General features: G+C 38.2%; 2 protein-coding genes across 7 annotated transcripts in view; both read left to right on the forward strand.

Annotated features, from left to right (window-relative positions):
- rhobtb4 (Rho related BTB domain containing 4) overlaps positions 1 to 5,032 on the forward strand; it is a 37,500-nt gene extending 32,468 nt beyond the window's left edge. For all 6 annotated transcript variants that reach the window (XM_023958532.2, XM_023958533.2, XM_020706002.3 and 3 more), the window contains one exon: positions 102 to 5,032. In XM_023958532.2, coding sequence (XP_023814300.1) covers positions 102 to 280 — 179 coding nt within the window. In that variant the 3' untranslated portion in view covers positions 281 to 5,032. The remainder of the gene's footprint in view (positions 1 to 101) is intronic.
- A 6,079-nt stretch (positions 5,033 to 11,111) lies between these two features.
- The window catches only part of si:dkey-40c11.2 (uncharacterized), a 33,293-nt gene continuing 24,387 nt past the window's right edge, over positions 11,112 to 20,017 (forward strand). Inside the window, exon 1 of the mRNA XM_004072639.5 lies at positions 11,112 to 11,481. Within this exon, the coding sequence (XP_004072687.1) occupies positions 11,390 to 11,481 (92 nt within the window). The 5' untranslated portion in view covers positions 11,112 to 11,389. The remainder of the gene's footprint in view (positions 11,482 to 20,017) is intronic.

The raw sequence follows: 20,017 nt of genomic DNA on the forward strand, positions 1-20,017 counted from the left end.
TTTTAAACCAAAGAGTCTGTCAGGTACAAAATATACATCCGAATATTTCACAAAGATTCACCCGCACTAACCTCTGCATGAATATTTCCTCATTTCCACAGAGAACCAGAAGCATTTTGAAAAGCATCGATGGCCTCCTGTGTGGTTCTTGAAGGAGGAAGACCGGTATCTTCGTTCTCAGAAGGAGCGTGAGAGGGAGGAAGAGATCCTGCGCAAGCAACACACCAAACGAGGCTGGTGTTTCTGGAGGCATCCGTCTTCCTCTCCACACATCTCTTAAAAAGCTTTTGCTCACTGACGTCTTCACCCTGTTCTGGATCATTGCATAAAGAAAATGCTAACTCCTCATCTATGTATACATATGTATATATATATTTGAGGATGGCCCTGAGTGCTGGAGTGACTGCTCTCAGTGCTAAGATGCCTGAATGTTAGCATGTTTGGGAGTGTGTATGTAAATTTTGATAGCATGGATCACCACTTGAGTGCAATTTGCTATGTTGTGTGAACTAATGTAAACTCTGCTGGAGGGTATGTGCAAAAGGTGTGTGAGTGTAAGTGTGTGTTTTTGTGACTCGAGTGATGCTTCCAAGTTGTGGGCTTCCCAGATGCCCCGATCCATAAAAGCCTGTAACACTGCAGTGCAACTCCTCATCCCTCCAGTAGCACTTTGTCCCCCCACCAGTACTTAAACGGTTGCAACCTTTGAGTGATTGGACTGGGAGCAAGGGCTCTAATTCTCTCTCAGTCCCCTAGTCTCCATTCTTCACATTGACCTTAATGACTTTTACACACTGACCACTGCAGGTCCCTTTTGAAGGGGCTTATCTCTGCCTTCACTTCTGCAAAGACTGTTAGCTTACAAACACAAGTCCATGCTCATGATCCACTATTTTAAAGCCAGCATTAAACTCACAAGAGCTTAAACTGACATGATCCTATTGCATTAATATTCAATGTTTTTAACTACATTTGTCTGTATTCTTTGACATTGTGTTTAGATGAATTACTAGTAAGAAGTGAATGATGTTCATTGCAGCCACAAATATGAATTTGTTAGGCTAACTTTAACACTTTTTTCAGGCCTGCCACCTCCTCTTCCTTCCATACAACACACTAGCTAGAAAAAAGAGCAAAACACAAGCTGTTCTCAGTGACTTGATTAGAACAAACTTCTCTCACATAGCCACTTGACTATAATGTTAGGGTTAAACAGGCAAGCAAGCCTTACTTGATTTTCTTTTTTTTTTTTGCCACGGACGACGATGGCCCAGTATTAAACGTCCACAACCACTAGGCTGCTTCAAAGCACCTAAGCCAGCCTGCCTTTACACCCCTGTATCCTCTAGGGGCAGCAATGCTCAGGGCCTTGCCACTAATTCAACAGGAGTTTTTATTTTATTTTATTTTTATTTTTTTGGATAACAATTTTTTAAAATTTGTTTTACGTAGAATACCACCTTAAGTCCACGCAGTGTCAAAAAAACAACAAAAAATAACAAATACGCAAAAAAAAAGGATAAAAATAAAAACATACTGTAAGCTTATAACAACAGAAAACAACTTTTACTGGACTCTAAACACCAAAGCTGTAGCTCTTTTAAGTTAAAAAGAAATATATATATATATATCTTCTGTCTTCAGTTGTGGATGACGTGTGAGGAAAGATGAGAGTAACCTTTAGAAGAACACAGCAGTTTGAGGACATATTTGAAGTCGTGTCAGGAGAAATGGGTCACTGCGAGACATTGCCTTCCTCCCTGTTAGCCGGGGTTGAAAGTGGTGCTTAAGATGCGTCGACATAGTATTTTAAATGAGCATTCATCAACATGCTTAGTATAGTATTGAGTCTTTAAACATCTTCTTTCTAGTTGCTCGCTGATTACCTGTTGAGTTTGTTTGAATCATTTTTAGTCAGTCGGTAGGAGTACATTTCTTGTCTTAGATGAGGGTTTTTGATTTTCTCCTTTTTTTTTTCCTACAGAAAACAGCACAGGTGTGTTTCAATAGGTGTTTTACAACAAGCAATTTAAGCAAATTATTTTATCGTTGTATTTTAATGGTGCTAATTTATTTGGGCTTTCATACTGAATGTGAACAAAAAACACAAGATGTTTGGTGGAAAAAGTTTCTATTGTTCCATTTGTGGGTTTGGGCCCCTCAGCTTCACTCAGGCAAATGGAGGAGGCGTACTGTGTGAAGACATGTGGTGTGTTCCGCAGTTTTCCATTGGAGGTGCGTAAAGTAATTTTCAGTTACCAGAATAGAAGCATCTCTTGAGGCCCAAGTGAGGACTGAGCTGATTCATCTCTCAAAACAGTAAGGTTGACGAGAAAGCAAACAAGTCCCAGTTAACATTAGGTGCATCCTACATATTCTGGAAGGATTCCATTAGCCGTTATTAAGAGTGAAGCACTTTGCTAATTTAGAAAGAAAGGCAGAGAGAAGAGAGAGGAAAAAGGATTGATGTTTGTTTCTTCCTGGTCCTTCTAATGGTTAAGCTTCTATTTTTAGTCCCTGTGCCTTATATTTGCACTAAAGAAAAGGTGGAATTTTGGCAGCATGTTGCCTAAAGCCTGCAGGCAGGTTCTGCAGTGACTGATGTGACAGACTATGCCACATCTGGGAGGAAAAAATAAATCTGTGTTGCATCATCCACTCTAAAACATAAACCCTCCTTAAGGAGATTTAAGACAACCTTAGTAATGCTTAACGCTTTAGGCTAACTTTATAATCCTATCAATTCAAGTCCTTCTCATAGGGTTGTTGATGGTTTTCTGATCATATAACCTTAGATTGGGACTTACATTGTGGCTGGAATGATCTACTGAGTGGGTGATGAAGAGGGCAGGGTTTTCCATTTAGGTGAAATTCGAATCATCAGTTCTGTGAAAGCCCAACTTTTTCGTTTGCACTGGGTGGCCTGTGCGCTGGGCAGGTGCAACTATTTTGGGAACGGGGTTAACTTGCATGGTGGTCGAACTTTGTTGGTGTGGCATTGGTGTTGTTATGCACTTTCTTCTTTGTGGTAGCTTCCTGTTGTTAGCATGAATTTTTATCCTCACGTCAGTCTGCTCTTGAAGCTGATGTTCGTAGCATGACTTTTCTTCCTGAAAGTATGTTTTCCTTTCCCAGAGTAACAGGCCTCACCAGGCTTCCTTAAGGCCTTGTTGATGCCGAGCCTCACAGCAGCTGTTTTATCCTGAGTGGCTTTATGCATGTTTAACTCAGCACCACTTGAGGTAGCATTATTGCTGGGACATTTAAAGACATTAGCTTGATAGGGATTTGTTACCGCACTGTTTGCTCTTTATGTAGCTAACGCAACAGATGAGGTCCATAACTAACATTTTTAGAAGCAGTAAAAATCTGATGTTTGAAGTGATGTTTTTAATGATTAACAGAGAAGTTTGTTGGCATTTAGTTTGCACAAACCAGCTGGAAATTGGGGAAAAAGCACGGCTGCATCCTGTCCAGGAAACTTTTTTTTAACCTTGAGTGTTTAGAATGCAGAAAATGTCTACAACTGATGAGAAAAAAAGAAAACAAATCAAAAAGCCCTGATTTATTGCTAAACAAAGACAAAAAAAAGTATTTTTCTTCCAACTCTCAGTATTTGATCCACATTTACTCGAATATGCCAAAGTTACATCTTGTTGCATTGTAATGTAAAACGCAGGTTTATGGGATAGGTATTGCATTTTTATAGTGTTTTTTTATGTCATCCTTTTATACTGCCCTATTACTTTAGACAGAGCTGTTCTTCCTTTCTTTCTTTTATTTTCCAGGCCTGATATTCTTACTTATTTGTGAGGCCTAGTGACTGAGAAAACAACGCTGTTTGAAGACGTTGGTGTCTTCTCTCCTGTGCCTTCAGTGAAGTTTCAGCTTGGAACTGGTTGGCTGCACTGCTGTGTGTGTAGCTGTCTGGGCTCAAATTCAGATGTCAGTTAAGCCAAGAAATGAAATAAAAGCAGTTAGCTTTTGTCGATGCAGAGTGTCTTAAATTTCCAGTAAACTGGCTTTCGATTTTTAGGATCTAAAGTCACTGACTAGATAATACTTCCAGTGCTAACATGTTGAGCTTTACCTAGTCCAGTTTTAGCATTGTTTATGATAAAGCTACGCAATAGACCGAATGAGTTTTCAAATGACCAAGAAACCCAGCAAACCAGCTGTCTGCACTTTTCCAGGTGCCTGCACTTTTATTATGTAGCCTAATATTTTTATTCTGTCTTCATATTGACTTCTTTTTCTTGAGCAGCAATGAAATATCAATTTTATCGTGTTGTTTCTTTCTTTCAAAGCCAAGCTCTGCTGTTATTGTTTCTTTTTGCTTCTACTTCAACTTATTATCTTGCAATCGTACACAGAGTCAGAGTACTGTCAGCTGAATCTGTGAACATGTTGGATTTAAAGGCAGAAATGACCTGTGACAGATGTAGGTTTGATGTTTTTAAGGAAATAGGAATTATTACAAACAACACAGTGTTGAAAAATATCATATACACATATAGAAATACCCCCCACTGGCTAAAAAGTCACAACATTGTACCTATTTACCATGTTAGTGTATACAAAACTTAGCTAATAGCTTGAATGCACGGGCTGTCATTTAACACATAAGGTGTAATTATACTTTGGCCTGTACTGTAATTTTTAGGTGGATCGTACAAACTGTATAATACTGTTACGCTTTTATTTTTCTTTGATTTATTAGAGTGTTCTTTATATTCACTGTCTTATTGCTATAATGTGTTATTCATAAAGTTGTGTTTATTAAACGTTAAAAGAAAGAGCACACTACACTCACAAATTATTAAGGGCTTAAAAGAAACAATCAGAATGTTTTGCTGCTGTTGCAAAAAAAAAGAAAAAAAAGTTTTAAAAATTAAGATTTTGTAATATTTTTCAACCACTGTGATTTTTACAAAATTAAAAACAAGATATGTAAAGACTTTCTTTTTTTTTTTTGCCATTTCAGTATTTTGATGTTGGACTTGAATTTTATTAAAATTGTTAATCCTTTGGACTTCTTGTCTCATTTTTTGCACAAATTTGCTTTTTTTTTTTTTTTAGCCTGTTTGTATACTTTACATTAGTTAAGTTTTCAATATCTGCACTGTGATGGAATGGCGAAATGTCCCGAGTGTACTCCGCCTTCGGCCTTTAGTAACTGGGTAGGCTCCAACAACCTCATGTACCTAAAAGGGAACCATTTAGAAAATAGATGGAGGGTCAACATCTGAAACAAAGAAGGAATGTTGCTGCAACCATTTCCTGGGCATTTTGCATATATACCCAAAACTATTTCCACAGTTGTTTCATGTATTTTTCTACAATTATGTTCTTTGCTATACAACATCAATGATTTATCACAGGAAAGAATGCGGAGCATGAGTCACTGCAAAAAAAGTCGCTTTCATTTACGCTACTTGCTCAAAAGACAATCTCCTATTTTAAAATGTCTTGAATAAAAGGTATTAAGACTTCTTCTGTATAAACAGTGATTTATATCAAATACAAATACAAACAGGATTGATGAAACAAAACAAGCAGGACTTCAATTTTTCCTGAGTTGCCCTTCAATAGACTGGTGTTCTGTCCAGGACGTACCCCGCTGTCATCCTCCAGTAGCTGGGCAGGCATCAGCAGCCCCATGTTAGACTATCAGAAGATGAATAGATGGATGCATGGATTGATGGAAGAAGCAGATATTATAGAAATGACAAGGTAATGTAAATTGGAAAAAGTTAATCTAGGATTTTATTTAAAAGAGCAAGCCATGATCAGATTTGCTTGTTCATCATGACTTATGGGGAATTTATCACCTAAACTTTGATGCAGCTGCGCCACCTAGTGGTATTTTACACATTAACATGTGAAAAATATCGGGAGAGGGCAACATTTCTTCACAGGTTGCTGATTACACCAGAAAAAATTGCACAAATACTTTTCTTTCTGTTTTATGATTTTACATCCTCTTAAGATATTTAAGGACTTATAGACTTAACCTATATCCATCTCCACGTGGCTCTTCATGCATCGTCTCCATCGACACACTGTGAGCTCACTCTTTTATTAAAAGTGTGGTAAAGGATCACAGCAACCCACAGTGATGTGGGGGTTGCCATGGAAAGTTTTCCAATGTGGCCAGTGACTGATAACTGCGGAGGAGGACCAAGGAAAGCTGGCGACTGCAAAGAGTAAAACATAAAACACGCCGTTTTATGACGAATGTGAGTCTGTTATAGTCCCACTCATCTTACATTTTTGGAAAAGCATGATAGGCACACATCTGGCCTGCATCCTTTTAATAGACATTGTGGTACACAAGAGTTTTCTTTCATTACCTGTGAGATGAATTAATTTTACAAGCTTTTTGCATCAGGAATTAAATGGTCACCAGCATTGGTTTGAATGCTGATTATAGAGCTACTTTGTAGGTCTGAGCAGTGGGTTGTGTTCAGATTTCCCACAAACCCTGCCCCTGTCTCTGTGCCAAAACATCATGGAGCACGATTTAAGACAGAGACGAACTGACATCACCACATCTGGGTCTCATTTCCCCAAAGTTCTCTTGGGTGAACATCATATGTGTTGAATTCAGTTTGGAGTTAAAGACAAAAGAGTCAGAGGAAGCTTTAGGAACGAGAAAGAGGCAAGTATGGCCCTATTTTACCATTGACTAAACTTTTTAGTCATACTAAATAAAAAAACTAAAGTTTTCATAAGCCTCAAAGACATAATAACACATAAACTTATATGTTAAATTTACACAAATGACCAAATGCACAAACGTTCACAAGAAGACACAAATTAAAGTTTATTTTATATCTTAAAAAAGGCGGATGTCTTTTAAAAGAAATAAACTATCTTGTCTTAAATGTCTCTGCAATGCAATTAAAGAATAAAAGAACAATCTGCTGAGAAACGCAATTACTTTTGTGTCTTCAGTGTTGAGAATGCCCACTTCATATATACATAGTGCATAGACACACACAGTGACTCACGTGTGTGAACTGTTACACACACTCAAGCCCAAAGGAGAGATATCTCAAGGCTGTTGTGAAGGCACATAGCTGAGCAGTGACCTCACCTGAGTCTGATGGGAAGACTCATGTGAAAATCTCTGACTTCTTCTGTCTCTTAAAGGCAAACGTGCACATGCTCAGGCACAATGTGCCGCTGTACTCTGCCCATGCCTAATCTCTCTGCCTTAAACTAATATTTTTTTTTCCAGTTTTGGCACATGTCTACAAAAGTGTTCTTCTTTTATCATTGGTGTCTGGCACTGTAATTGATCTTGACTGTCTTGCAAAGGAACATCTTTAAGTTAATTGCCACAAGTTGCTGACAGATTTGTGATTTTCCCTGTCAGATGAATAGGTGAACATAACAGGATCATCTTTTGGGAGTGGTGGAACTTTCCTCAGTTCCACAACACTCCAACATTAACCTTTTTGTCCTCATAAAACACCATGTCGCTCCTCTACTGAGCAGAACAGTAGAGCTGAAGCTGTGAAATACATTCACATTCTCTTTTTGTTTGTATCTTTAAATTGCAAACAAAAAGAGCAGAGATGGATGTTTGTAGTTTTCAGGAGTTGCAGCAATATGTCAAACTCTTTCCATCATGGAAGAGGAAGTATCTTTCTTTGGACAGCTCCTTCCACAGCAGAACCTAAAATAGAGCCAGCCATCTTTTTATTACTTTGTTCACCCTCTTTATGTCACTTACTGTGATGCTCCCACAACAGATGACTGTCGATGTGAATGCATTCTTCACAGAGGATTTGGTGAAGATATCAAACATCGGCCTTGAAGGTCTGAACTTCTTTAAGATGTACAGCTGGAGTGTCTAAACATTTTACAAAGAGGGCCAATTGACCTACATTCTTAGAACCCTTATAATAACATTACATGCAAATGAACATTTAACTTTATTTTTAATGAGATACTTTATATTTCTCCTCATAAAAGAGAAATACATTTAAATGCATTTGACTAAAATTACAGTAAGATTGCCCCTCCTAAAACTTGGGTTCGATCCCCAGGGCGTACAGTGACCCAAAAATCCAGCTGCCTATCTGGGTCTCCCATTGCCTTAAAAATACAAGGTTGAGTCAGGAATGGTATCCGGTGTAAAAAAAACTCTCTGCCAAACCAGGGAGATCAGGTAAAGCTTATTCCCTACGGCGACCCTTGACGGGATGGGCCGAAAGGTGAACAATGGTAGTAAATTTCTGATTTGAATTTACTGAGTTGTTAACACAGGTTTTTAACAGCTTATAATTTCGCCAAACACAATCAAAAAAATCGTACACACAGTTCTTTAAAAGTGCAATCAATGATGGGAGCTTGCGGGCCGATAGAAATTTAAATGTGGCCCACATTTGGCCAACAGGCTGGACTTTAGACATGTCTCATGTCTGCTTTCTTCTGTCTTAAAAAATAGAATCACTGGTGCATTTCCAGTCCAGCCTTTTATCCATGTAAAGCCTACCAGTGGTATTTGTCTACTACCTTAACTTACTTGCTGTAAAAGATTTAAAAAACAAAGGTATCATGGAAAACCTTTACTATCCTCTGCATTACACAGTAACAGTCATTAAGAGCCTTCTCCAGAATGACTCTAACACTGAATGATACAGGAGACTTTTCCAGTCCACAGCATTCCAAAGAATGTTGGAAAAGTAGTAAAAACAACTTCTAATTTTCCTTCATTCATTAAAAAAGCACTTTTTGTAAAATCGGATTGATTTACATGACATGTCTATGAGACATATTATTTAAAGTATCCAGAAATTAATCAGTAACCATTCGTGATAGTAGTAATTATTTAACCACAAGTTATTTCAAAATCAGCATTAAAAGCATAAATCTACTACTGCTACTACTAATGGATGCACATCGTAAGCGTCTTGAGCGTCTGGAAAAGTGCAGAAAAATCCAATTCATTATTATTATTTCTTTCTTTTCGAAAGAATTTTCCAAAGACGTTTTCTTCTTTCTTTTGGATACCTGTGCTAACTTACTAGGACTATACAGACACTATTGGCATTTATTATCAAAGGGTTATTTTTCTATGCTCCATTCCTGTGCTGCAGTCCGTGCAACTTGGTTAATACAGAGCTTTTATCAATCTCAAGTTTCAAACAGCAAATGTTGTATTTGTGGCTTTAGTGAAAATGTAGCACTCCACATATCACATAAAATTTAACAACATCTGTTTACACGGTAAATGTGGGCAGGGCCTTTCCTCTGTGTGCACACAGAAGAATGATGAAAAACACATTTTAGAAGTGCAGCAAAACAAAACGGAACAGCCCGAGCTGTGACCCATGAACTCCAAACACAAGCATGAACTTTAAACACCACACATCATATCTGAGTGCACATAAAGCTGCCGTGGAAACCTTCGAGGTAAGAGCTGACATGCATCAAACTAACAAAGAAGTGGAAATTCAGCGATAAAGGTCTATTTATTCAATTCGGAAGGAGTATATGTTTGTCATCTAGTCACACATACCAAAAGCACTGATACCCTTACTGATGAATTCTGCTTATGAGTGATCCAGACAGGCTTGAAGGATGTTGTGTGTGACTGAGTCACTCAGCAGCTTGTCGTGCACACTCCAGCCATTAGTGTAGGCAAAGGCAGGAAGGCAGGAAACTGTACAAAAAGCCTAAAACAATTGAAGAAGTGTCTGCAAATGAAGAGAAAATCCCCATTAGCCCTCAGGGACACATTTCCAAATCCCCTCTGGACGTACAAAACTCCCACATTTAGACCCCATTTACAACAACAGCTGCCACCGCACCCCAGCAGAGGAAATGCCAAAGTCTTCTGAAGTGGAGCATAACAGCTCTGCAGTTCACTTCCAGTGTTCAAGAGCAGAAAGACTGAAAGAGCAAGACAGCCTCTAATAGCAGGAAGCTGCAAGTATAATTTTGGTATGAGGATATCAGGCCTCTTGTCTTGCTGGTGTAAAAACAACTGAGAGCTCTTCAAACTTGAGCATGTGGCACAAAAGTCAGTAAAACGATGGAAAAGTGTGACAGGGGACAGTATTCACGCAAAAATAACCTGCAAGAACTCAGATCTAAACACAAATTAGATTCTTTCTCTCTGAAGTAATAAAAAATGCAAACAAAACACGAATGGTTGCAGCCCTGGCAATGCAAATTTTAACCAGGGAAAAGGCACACAAAGATGAAAGGACGATGGAGAGTATACCTAACAAGGAAGTGTTGCCTCCCATGAGTGATTACATTGGGTGACTGCCTCAATCCTGTGTTCCTGAGAGGATTACTCAGCCATTGTGTACTGTTTCCAGATCAAACTTGGTGGTGAATAACGTCATAAACCATTAAAGTGGTAAAAAAAAAAAAAAAAAAAAAGTTGAGTTTTATGTGGTTAAAAAAAACCTGAGACTGAGGCTTCAGACAAGAAAATGTGACTCCAACCCTCTGCATCTTTCCTGGAATATCCGAGACAGGCAAATTAAAGTGCTCAGGACGATTCCTGGCTTCTTTTTTTTCATCTGTGTGCCAGTGAGTAAATGCCAGTATGAGTGTGCAATGTATGTGCAACACAAATGGATAGAATCTCAACAGCCTCTGCAGATTGTGCTTCCGAAGATTTGGTTCCCACAAAACTGGCCCTTCTCAGACTTGCTGAGAGAAGTTAAGGACAGTGGGGGCCAATTGAAAGACAAAAGGACAAAGTAAGACTGGCATTTGCTGGCAACTACTTATTTTTCCACCCTCTTTTTGTGTGTTGGAATAGTCTGAAAAATATATTATCACAACTTCATGGTTCTACTGCAGAACAAGTGTTTTAAGTTAAAGTTTATTCTCTTATTCAAGATCAATCTTAAAAAAAGGGAAATAAAAGAATAAAATATAATGATGAGCAGCTTTTTTGCAGTTTCTATGATGTACTGCTGTTATGCAGTAGGTTCATAATTGGAAAAACTACGAACTAAGCAGCAAGCTGTATGAATAATAGAAAAGGATGTGTTTCCTCTGGTCCTGCGGAGTGATACGCCGCGCGCGCAAGCAACACCTTCCCTTCAAGTGACCCAGCAGCCTCGTGAAGTCATTATGCTTTCCACTCTTTCTTCGAGAGGTGGAGCTTCACGCTGCAAACTTCTAGCCAAGCTGCACAAAGAGCAGAGTGCAGTCCCGGATCTTTCTCCACGCTGAGAGTGGGCCGCCTGCGCAAATCTATCCACTTTGCAAGTGCGTTGCATGAACCTGCGCGTTTTGACTGCAGGTTTTGCGTCTTCGTTTTTCTGATTTCCCGACGAAGACTGACGTGACCCCCGAAAAAAACAACTTTCAGGACTGAAGCTGCAGGAGTGGCCTGGGAACATTTGCCATCATGAGCAAGCAAAGAGTCAACCTTGACACTTACAGCTTGTCGCTGCTTACAGCCAAGGAGGACATCCTAAACCCTCGCTCCTCCACAAACTGGTAAACCACTTTACCAAACTCTCTCAAATTAAAAGTTGTTTGTTTGTGGTGTGAACTGTGTGGCTTAGTTACGTTGCTTAGCTGCATGACAATTAAAATCTATGAACTTTCCTAAGGGCTTTTATTTTGGCATACTAACTGTCCTGCAGAAGCAGCGCGGGTTGCGTAATCTGATCTGAATTAATCCAGTCAGGGATGTAGAGGTGACCACCAACAACACAGCACAGCACAGCACGGCACGGCACGCACAGAGGACTATATTTACTATAAGTCCGGCTTTACCGTTGGTTGAGTTTGCAGGCAGGTTTGGCAACCAGGTCGCGCACTAATTGTAATTGCAGGTCGTGACGCACACCGAACGAATGATGCGTCTCTTAGCGCAGGCGCTGGCCGACTGCCCAGCGGCCTCACCCGGACAATGCACTGCCTGAGCCTTTGGTCTGCAAGAAAGTAAGAGGTTTTGACAGGCAGCTGTTAAAACATCAGCACAAACTTTAGGTTGATCTTTACAAAACGGGTAAAAAGGCACAGTTGGTCCCATTTGGCACTTGGTGTAACCCGAGCATCAGACAGCTGGCTCATGCTGCTCACTTTCAGGTTTTGGATGATCTAATTTATCTTTTATATACAACCAGCCTTTTTGATCTCTTGTCTTAAATTCTTCTTTTTTAAACTTTTTTTTATAAATATCTTATATCTAGTGCATGTGTGCGCAACCCTTGTGTTGGTATTCTCTCAAAATGTAAATACTTTATTCTGCAGGATAAGTTAATCACACCACAATTTTTTCCTTTGCATTTTGTTTGTTGATAAACCTGCAGGCAAATACAGACGCTGATTTTATTTATGTCTGTGCCATCATAAACCTCACATGCCTCTTATTTTTCTTCCTATAACTTCCTGGCTTTGGTTTTAACCATCAATAGGAAAATGAGTATTACTCCACACAAACCCCTCCAACAATTTGAAATCTTCATGAATCGGGTGGTAAGACAATTGTGCACTGAAAGAGTCCAGATTTAAAATTACTCTGAAGATTTGTCATACATCTATGGTTGTGCATACAAAAATTGTATCGTGTTATTGTTTCATTATAACACTTGGTCTCTGGATGCAGGAGGAAACACCCGCTAAGTTTCACTGCGAATACCAAAGAAAGCTAAATAGTGACTTGAAAAGAAAGGTGGGAGGGGACATGGAGATGTCAAACAGCTAAGACAGAATGTTGGCCCACTCTGTTAGCATTTTGCAAGGATTTTGCATAAGCTTGTGAGTACAATGATTTCAGCATCCTGATGTATCCTGTTGAGAGAAATGAGTTGAAGGCATTGGGGCGTTTCCTTGGTGCGCAGTTGGATGGTTGTTTTGTTTAATGATCCCACCCCCACCGTGTGGCCTTGAGGTCCTTGTGTGTATTATCTTCTATTGACCTTGTTTTCTGACTGGGAAACAGCCTTTGTGAGGGGAAACTGAAGAAAAGAGAAGCCATTTCAATGCATCCTCCATTCAGACCTCTCAGATCTGCATAGGGCTTTGGAGGTCTCTGCTCAGTCCCAGGCCACTGCACACTATCAAGTGTACTTGTCGGCAGGCACTCCTTTACTGTCTGCTTGTGTTGTGTGTTTTTAAAGAGATGGGAAGAAAGATTACGTTTCAAAGTATGAATCCCAACTTACATCTTCTGACAACAGGGATTCAGATAATTTTCATTTTTTCTTAGACAATGAGCGAAGGTTAAAGGTCTATACTTTTTTGTGAGACTGTCGTCCTGCCAATGATGTAGAAAGTCTATACCAAATTAAATCAGCATGTCAAGAAAAGGAGTGCGGGCGTACATTCACAGTATCATTTAGCCTTGCAAAGCAATTAAAGAGACGTTTTAGTATCCATTCATTTTCTAAACCCGTTTTGTCCCCTTTGGGGTCACAGGGCTGCCGGAGCCTATCCCGGCCACTCGAGGACAAAGGCAAAGGACATCCTGGACAGGTTGCCAGTCTGTCGCAGGGCCACAAATCACACACACACATGAACACAACACTCACCTTTTACACCTAGGGACAATTCAGAGTAATCAATTAACATATGAAGCATGTTTTGGCACAGTGGGTGGAAGCTAGAGTCCCTGGAGAAAACCCACGCATGCACACGGAGAACATGCAAACTCCACACAGAAAGGTCCCCAATTGTTGTTCTGTTTCAGGTCCCCCAGCCGGGACTGAAACTAGGGGGCTTCTTGCTGTGAGGCAAGAGCACTAACCACTGCAGCCCTTTTTAACATCCAGTTGTTAAGAAATTCATCTTTATTTCAAGAAAAAGTGGAATACATTTTCAAATGCATCTTTCTTATGGATGACTTTACTGATGTGTGTAGTGGCATGTTGAGGACACACTTGACTAAATTGTTGCAATATTACAAAAAGCTAATGGACATACAGTAGCTAATTTTCAATCATCCATCCATCCATCCATCCATCCATCCATCCATCCATCCATCCATCCATCCATCCATCCATCCATCCATCCATCCATCCATCCTCTTCCATTCATCAGGTAACAGGTCGCTAAGGCAGCAGTCTATGCAAAGACGCCCAGACTTCCGTCTCCCCAGCCACTTAAATTAAATTCAATTTAATCAAGACACATTTTTGCATATTCAGAAGAAAAGCCAAAAGGGACATTTTCATTATTTGATTGTACACAAGTTATCCTGACCAATAATATGTGTATTAAATTACATTTATAACTTGGCTAGAGTACGTAAAAACAATACTGAATATTTCACTAAAGTTCAGCATAAGTTGCACCACAAATCATATATAATACTTTTCTTCTGGGATGGTCAATGACTTCCAAAGATGCCATTGGCCACACCCCCAAAACACCCTTGGCTACTTACTTTTTACCAAGGTTGTAAAGATTATATTTTTCGGGCTTTGGAAAATTCAAAACCATATAACTTTCTTTTTTTTTAACATTGAATTCATAAAGTGTCATCTTTCTGTGTCTTTTACAGTTTTATGTTCAGGTTGTTCAAATTTTCTTATTATATTGTCAAATGGCTTTACTGGATAATTTGAATAATTATAAAGTATATTTTCAATATTTTATTTGGCAATTAATTAGTAACTAAAAATAAATTTTTCTTTTAAAATCTACAATTAACTTAATAAATGCCACATGGTTTAAAAAACAAACACATTTATATAAAAAGGAATAACATTTGGCATTTGTTTTGGTTAGGGCTGCACGATATGAGGAAAACTCGGGATATGTGATATTAGTGATCAATATTACGATGATGATATAACTTGCAATAAATGAACAGATGGCAAAAAACAACAAAAACCTTTCCATTTCACTGCGAAAGTTTAAATTAAACAAGAGTTAAAATACTTTAAATTATTCTCCAAATGACTCTCGTCTAATTAGGAGGGCAACATCTAACATAAAAGCTCCATCCGATTGGTCAACAATGTGAAGGGCTCCATCTGATTGGTCAAATGCATGAAGGGATTTATTTAATTCATTAAATAATTCAAGTTGCCATAATATTGTTTTTAACATTTAAGGTTTACCATTTATTGCAATTTTCGCAAAATTTTGCAACATGGATATTGCACAGCTTGAAATTACGATGATGATAAATTTGCGATTAATAGTTTTGGTATATAGAATGAAGGCACTTTTTCTGTCAGGTTTTTGACTATCTTGAAAGTGCAATGATCTTATTCAGCCACATCAATTTGTATGCCTTCCCTACTCAGGTTTTCTGATCTGCAGGAATTTTTCACTTGATGAAAGTTGGAAGACATTCTGTTTCAACACAGGTCCATGATGTCTGCAGTGCAGTGCTCCTAAGTTCCCAAAGACTCGAGCATGATTAACTGATACCGCAAGAGTTCTAGGGTCTCAAGTTACTTGTTAGATTTAGAGGGAATACACCTGTGGGTGTGGATAGACAAGGCAGGGGTAGGAAGATCAGATGTGGGGCTTTGTGTTATGCTCTATTCATCTACTTAATTCACTAGGGTCCACATGGTAAAAAGACCCACATTGATGAAATTGCCACCTTTGGCTTATCTTTTTGTGAAATCCTCTTTTTTTTTTAAAGAAATTGTCACGTTGAGATTCTGGGAAACTCAAAAGGAAACTTAGCAGTCTAAAGTTAGTTTCCTCCTGCGTACCAGGATAAGACTTTTAAGGCCACCAAAAACTTGTCATCAAGCCAACAGGATGTATTGATTGATCTCTCAGATAAATTGTATTGAACTATAAATGGGGTTGTCAAAGGCTTTTGTGCACTGAACTAATTTTTAGTCCATTCTCTTGCTGCCTATATCTCTGCTTCCTGTGTTTTACCTTGCAGTGACTGTGAGTGGCATTGATAAACACAGATTTACAAAGAACTGTCCACCCTTTGACTTGTTTTTTCCATGAAACACTTGTAGGACCAGTTCTGGTGTATTGCGTTAATGGGTAATTTCACAATTCTTTTGTCTCGAAAGCAAGGTTAAATAAGAAAAAAAAGCACGTCCCATCAAGACACACATGCCCCTATTAAAGGATTACTGAACTGTGTGATAAGTAGAGTATTGCAAAAGTCTTAGCTTTTTCTACCACCTGTATGAGCAACTCTGTGGGTGGCACTCTGGAAAATGATGATAATGTAGCAAAAACGCTAAGAAGTTTTTAGAAGTTATTGCTTAACAACAGCTTATTACCTTTCTTAAATGTTGTTTAGAATTATCTGGGAGCCCGTAGTGAGGTTGCATGGTAATGGCAGGTTTTAGGCATGAGAAGACATGTGTTTTTGCTTGACTATTTATGTCTGGAGGTTGCAAAATGTAAATGTAGACCCATTAAAAGGATACATATGTTATCACTATACAGAAGATGTAAAAAATTGGCAATTAAAATGCAATGGCAAGCCATGGCTATTAGCCTTCATGGTGTCAACTGTCCTTTGGGCAGAAAATGAAAGACCTTGCTTCATGTTGTTATGTTTCTATTGTTATAATAAAGATTGTTGGGCCTTTATTTTCTCACCCTTGACCTTCTATCAAACCATCTGTCTTTTGAAGTGCTTCCGTTGATCACAATCCATGATGCCATTGCACATTGTATGTGTTCTTCCTATTCCCATATTGGTAGACATAACAAATATATTATTGCTTCCTTTTTTGTATTTTAAGATACAAAGCTTAGAAACTCAGCTGGAAAACTTTGGAGAGCTTTTCTTTTCCTTCGTGCAAATTTTATGGAAAAGAGAAGCTGCAGAGGGATATTTCCTGTTTATTTGAATCAACAACCCCAGAGTGTAGCAGAATCAGTGGCATTATCCAGGCTGTGGGACAATATTGTCTCAGAACAACTTTGGTCTTGGTGCTTAAATTCTTTGGAGCCTGGTGGGAAGAAAATCACAGTGTATACATAAAGGGATGAAGTGGTCATGATGCCAATAACATCACCATAGGGAATTTATGGTTAGAGATACATTTTGTGGAAATCCTCAGTAGACATTATTGTTATAGAAGTCAAAGAAGGTTCATAGCTAATCAACAGGTAGTTAACTGGTTTTTACTCTGAGAAATGTCATGTGATTTTAGGACTATAACCATAATAAAACCCTTTCATATTGTTTTTACTGTTATAGCTTCTTGTCAAGCTAGGTCTTTTTCAGAAATAAGGAAGTACTTTAAGAAGTCTTGGGTTTTTGTCTGTCCTATTTTTGACATATGGTAATTTTTCTAATTAGTTTGGTTTCCTTTTTTGCTGCTACAGAGTTTTCCTGTTGTCCCCATTGACTGTATATGAGAACTGGACTGAGTGATCCCTCCCCACTCACGTTTCAAACAGGAAATGCACGCTGGTCTCAACATATTACTCAATCATTAAATTCGTCAGAATACATATTTTTAACATTTTCTTTTTAATTCTATTTTTCTTTTTTCATTATATTTTTCTTTACCTAAGTTATTCAAGTAATAAACTGACCAATCAGATTCCTCAATAATGTGGTTTTACATTGATCGTTGGAAATGTTTGACAGATAAGCCACTTTTAAGTGACAGGGGTGTGGACTTTCAAAAATGTCACTCCTGACTGGTTAGATTGGTTGCCTTGCTCTCGTCATCAATGGTGTGAAATGACCGATATTACGCTCTGCCACACACTTTGGGACCCTGTGTCAGCAGACATGGCGTAATGAAAAATTGAGTAAAGCGGGAAATAGGTTTTATTTTGAAAAATGTATTTGATGCAATTTACACTCGCTCACATGATTTCTGGTTTAGGTCATGTCATTTGCCCCAACTTCACAAAAAATGCCCTGGGTCGCTTCGGCGTCAAAATTTGAAGCCAAGAAAACTGATTTGCAGCGGACTATAGCAGAGAGGCTAGACTGGACTGGATGCCGCGTGATTGCCTCTCACACTTTTCAAGTCACATAAGACTGCGGCAACCGCACCGCAGCGGACCGGATGCAGTGTGAGCCCCGGGTTAGAAATGTTGACACAGCCCGACTCAGACCAATCACTGCTTACTGACATGGTCTGGTTCCAACATGGCAATGTCTGTATCGTGGAAAAATTACGACTGAATTAACTTAATTTTATTGAAACTCATTTTCTATGGGTGACATCACACTCATTCGGTCTAGTTGTCATAAACAGTCAATGGTTGTCCCTTATGTTGTCCTTGATCCACATTCTAAGTTCTTGAAATGCTTTATCTAGTTAATAGAATGGAAAAATGTAGTCCAGATTCCATGTGACTTATGTTCAAAAATAACATTTTTTTTCTAGTTAAATAACTTAAAAAAATACTTCCATAACACTAAAAGTGTACTTTTCTATCCTCTAATTTAGCATTTAGCATCTATTTGCTTGTTTTAAGACATAAGTAATGTGACCTGCAGATTTATAACATATCTTGAAGGCAACTTTTGTTGTGCAAAATTAATAACACCATTTATTCATTATGCAGATTCAATTTTGTTGAAACCTCAAAGATCTATGCTTACTTGCAAAAGTACTTAAGCAAAACACTGCAAGAAAGCAGATACCAAACAATTCTACTTGGTTTAGTCATCATTGGTGTTCAGATCCAATGCTATTGGATTCTTTCCAACACATTCTTAAGATTGTAGTCAACATTACTAATGAATTTTTACTGTCTTTGATCAGAGAAATGCTATGTTAGATCTCATTCAATGATGCATATATCTTCTCATTAGCTTAACATTCTATCGTGTGTTTTTATCCACAGCTAAAATACTATTTTTCTGGATTAGCATCATCACAAGTTCAAAACAAGAATATGGATTTTCCAAAAGTCTGTATTCAAAATGCACATTTTCTTTGAAATGATTAGTCCAGTTCAAATGATAATCTGGTTTCAGACTGTTATTTGTGGTATCTTATAGGCTATAAGATATTCTGCCATGTGAAAATGTTTAGGTACATTTTAAGTCCATCGGTCTTCAGCATTTCAATTTCATGACTTCTCTGGAATAAGGAGGCTTGACCATAAAGAGCATTAATGAACACTGTATAAACATCAACTGTAGGTTCATGATGGAAAATTGTGTTTATGTGCCAACAGTATCAGGAAGAGCACTGAGTACAAAAAGAGCTTTCACAGATAAGATATTTGATGTCATTTTAACCTTGATAGAAAAATGCGATAACACATCTTTCAGGTCTGCATATTGTCATGGGACCGACCTCTTCTGAAAAAAAAGAAACAAAAAGAAAGTCGGTTTTGTTTGGACCAACCTTGTTGCCTGGTTCACTTTGATTGTATTTGTCAAAAAAAAAATGTTAAAAGGATTCAATTTGTTTGGAAATGGAAGGAATGGAAAGAGAAACAATACTAAACTTTCCTCTGAGATTTGGTTTTCTTACAATAATAAACAAAAAAGATTATTCTGCAAAATGAAATTATTGAGTTTGATGGACAACCTCCACTCAGAGCTCCGTTCACTGGGTGTAGTTGTGAGATTTAATTGAAAAGAAAGAAAATACATTATCAACCTCTTTCCTACATATTGGCATACAATTTGCAAAAAAAGAAGTGTTTGAGGTGCTTAAAGCATTTGGACTTTTGGAAACTTTTCCTCTTTTCTTTGACCTGTGTATTAAAGAAAACCAGTTGTAGCAACTTTTGAATATGTTCCGCTCTGTGTTCATGTTTAAAATCAACAGCCATTGAGGTCGTGTTATGACTTGGGGAGTTGTTTGAAAAGTTTTGTATCATTTTTTTTAATCTGTTCATAGACTAGATATGACTGTATATTTTATTTGTTGTAGAAGTGGAACAAGTCAAAATTAACTGCTTATGAATAAAAACATCACCACAAAAGCATGGTCTCTGTATACAAAAGACAGAGTCACAGTGAGTTAGTGACTACAGTGGATACATCAAAATGAAATTGCTCCATTTCCTTGATTGCACAATGATAAAATCCTCACATTTGCAAGTGCTAGTTTCAACATGCGTTAGACCAGTTGATAAAAAAAATGTAATTTTTCCGTCC

This window comes from Oryzias latipes, chromosome 9 (assembly GCF_053564925.1).
Source record: "Oryzias latipes strain Hd-rR chromosome 9, Olatipes_Hd-rR_3.1".
NCBI lineage: Eukaryota > Metazoa > Chordata > Actinopteri > Beloniformes > Adrianichthyidae > Oryzias > Oryzias latipes.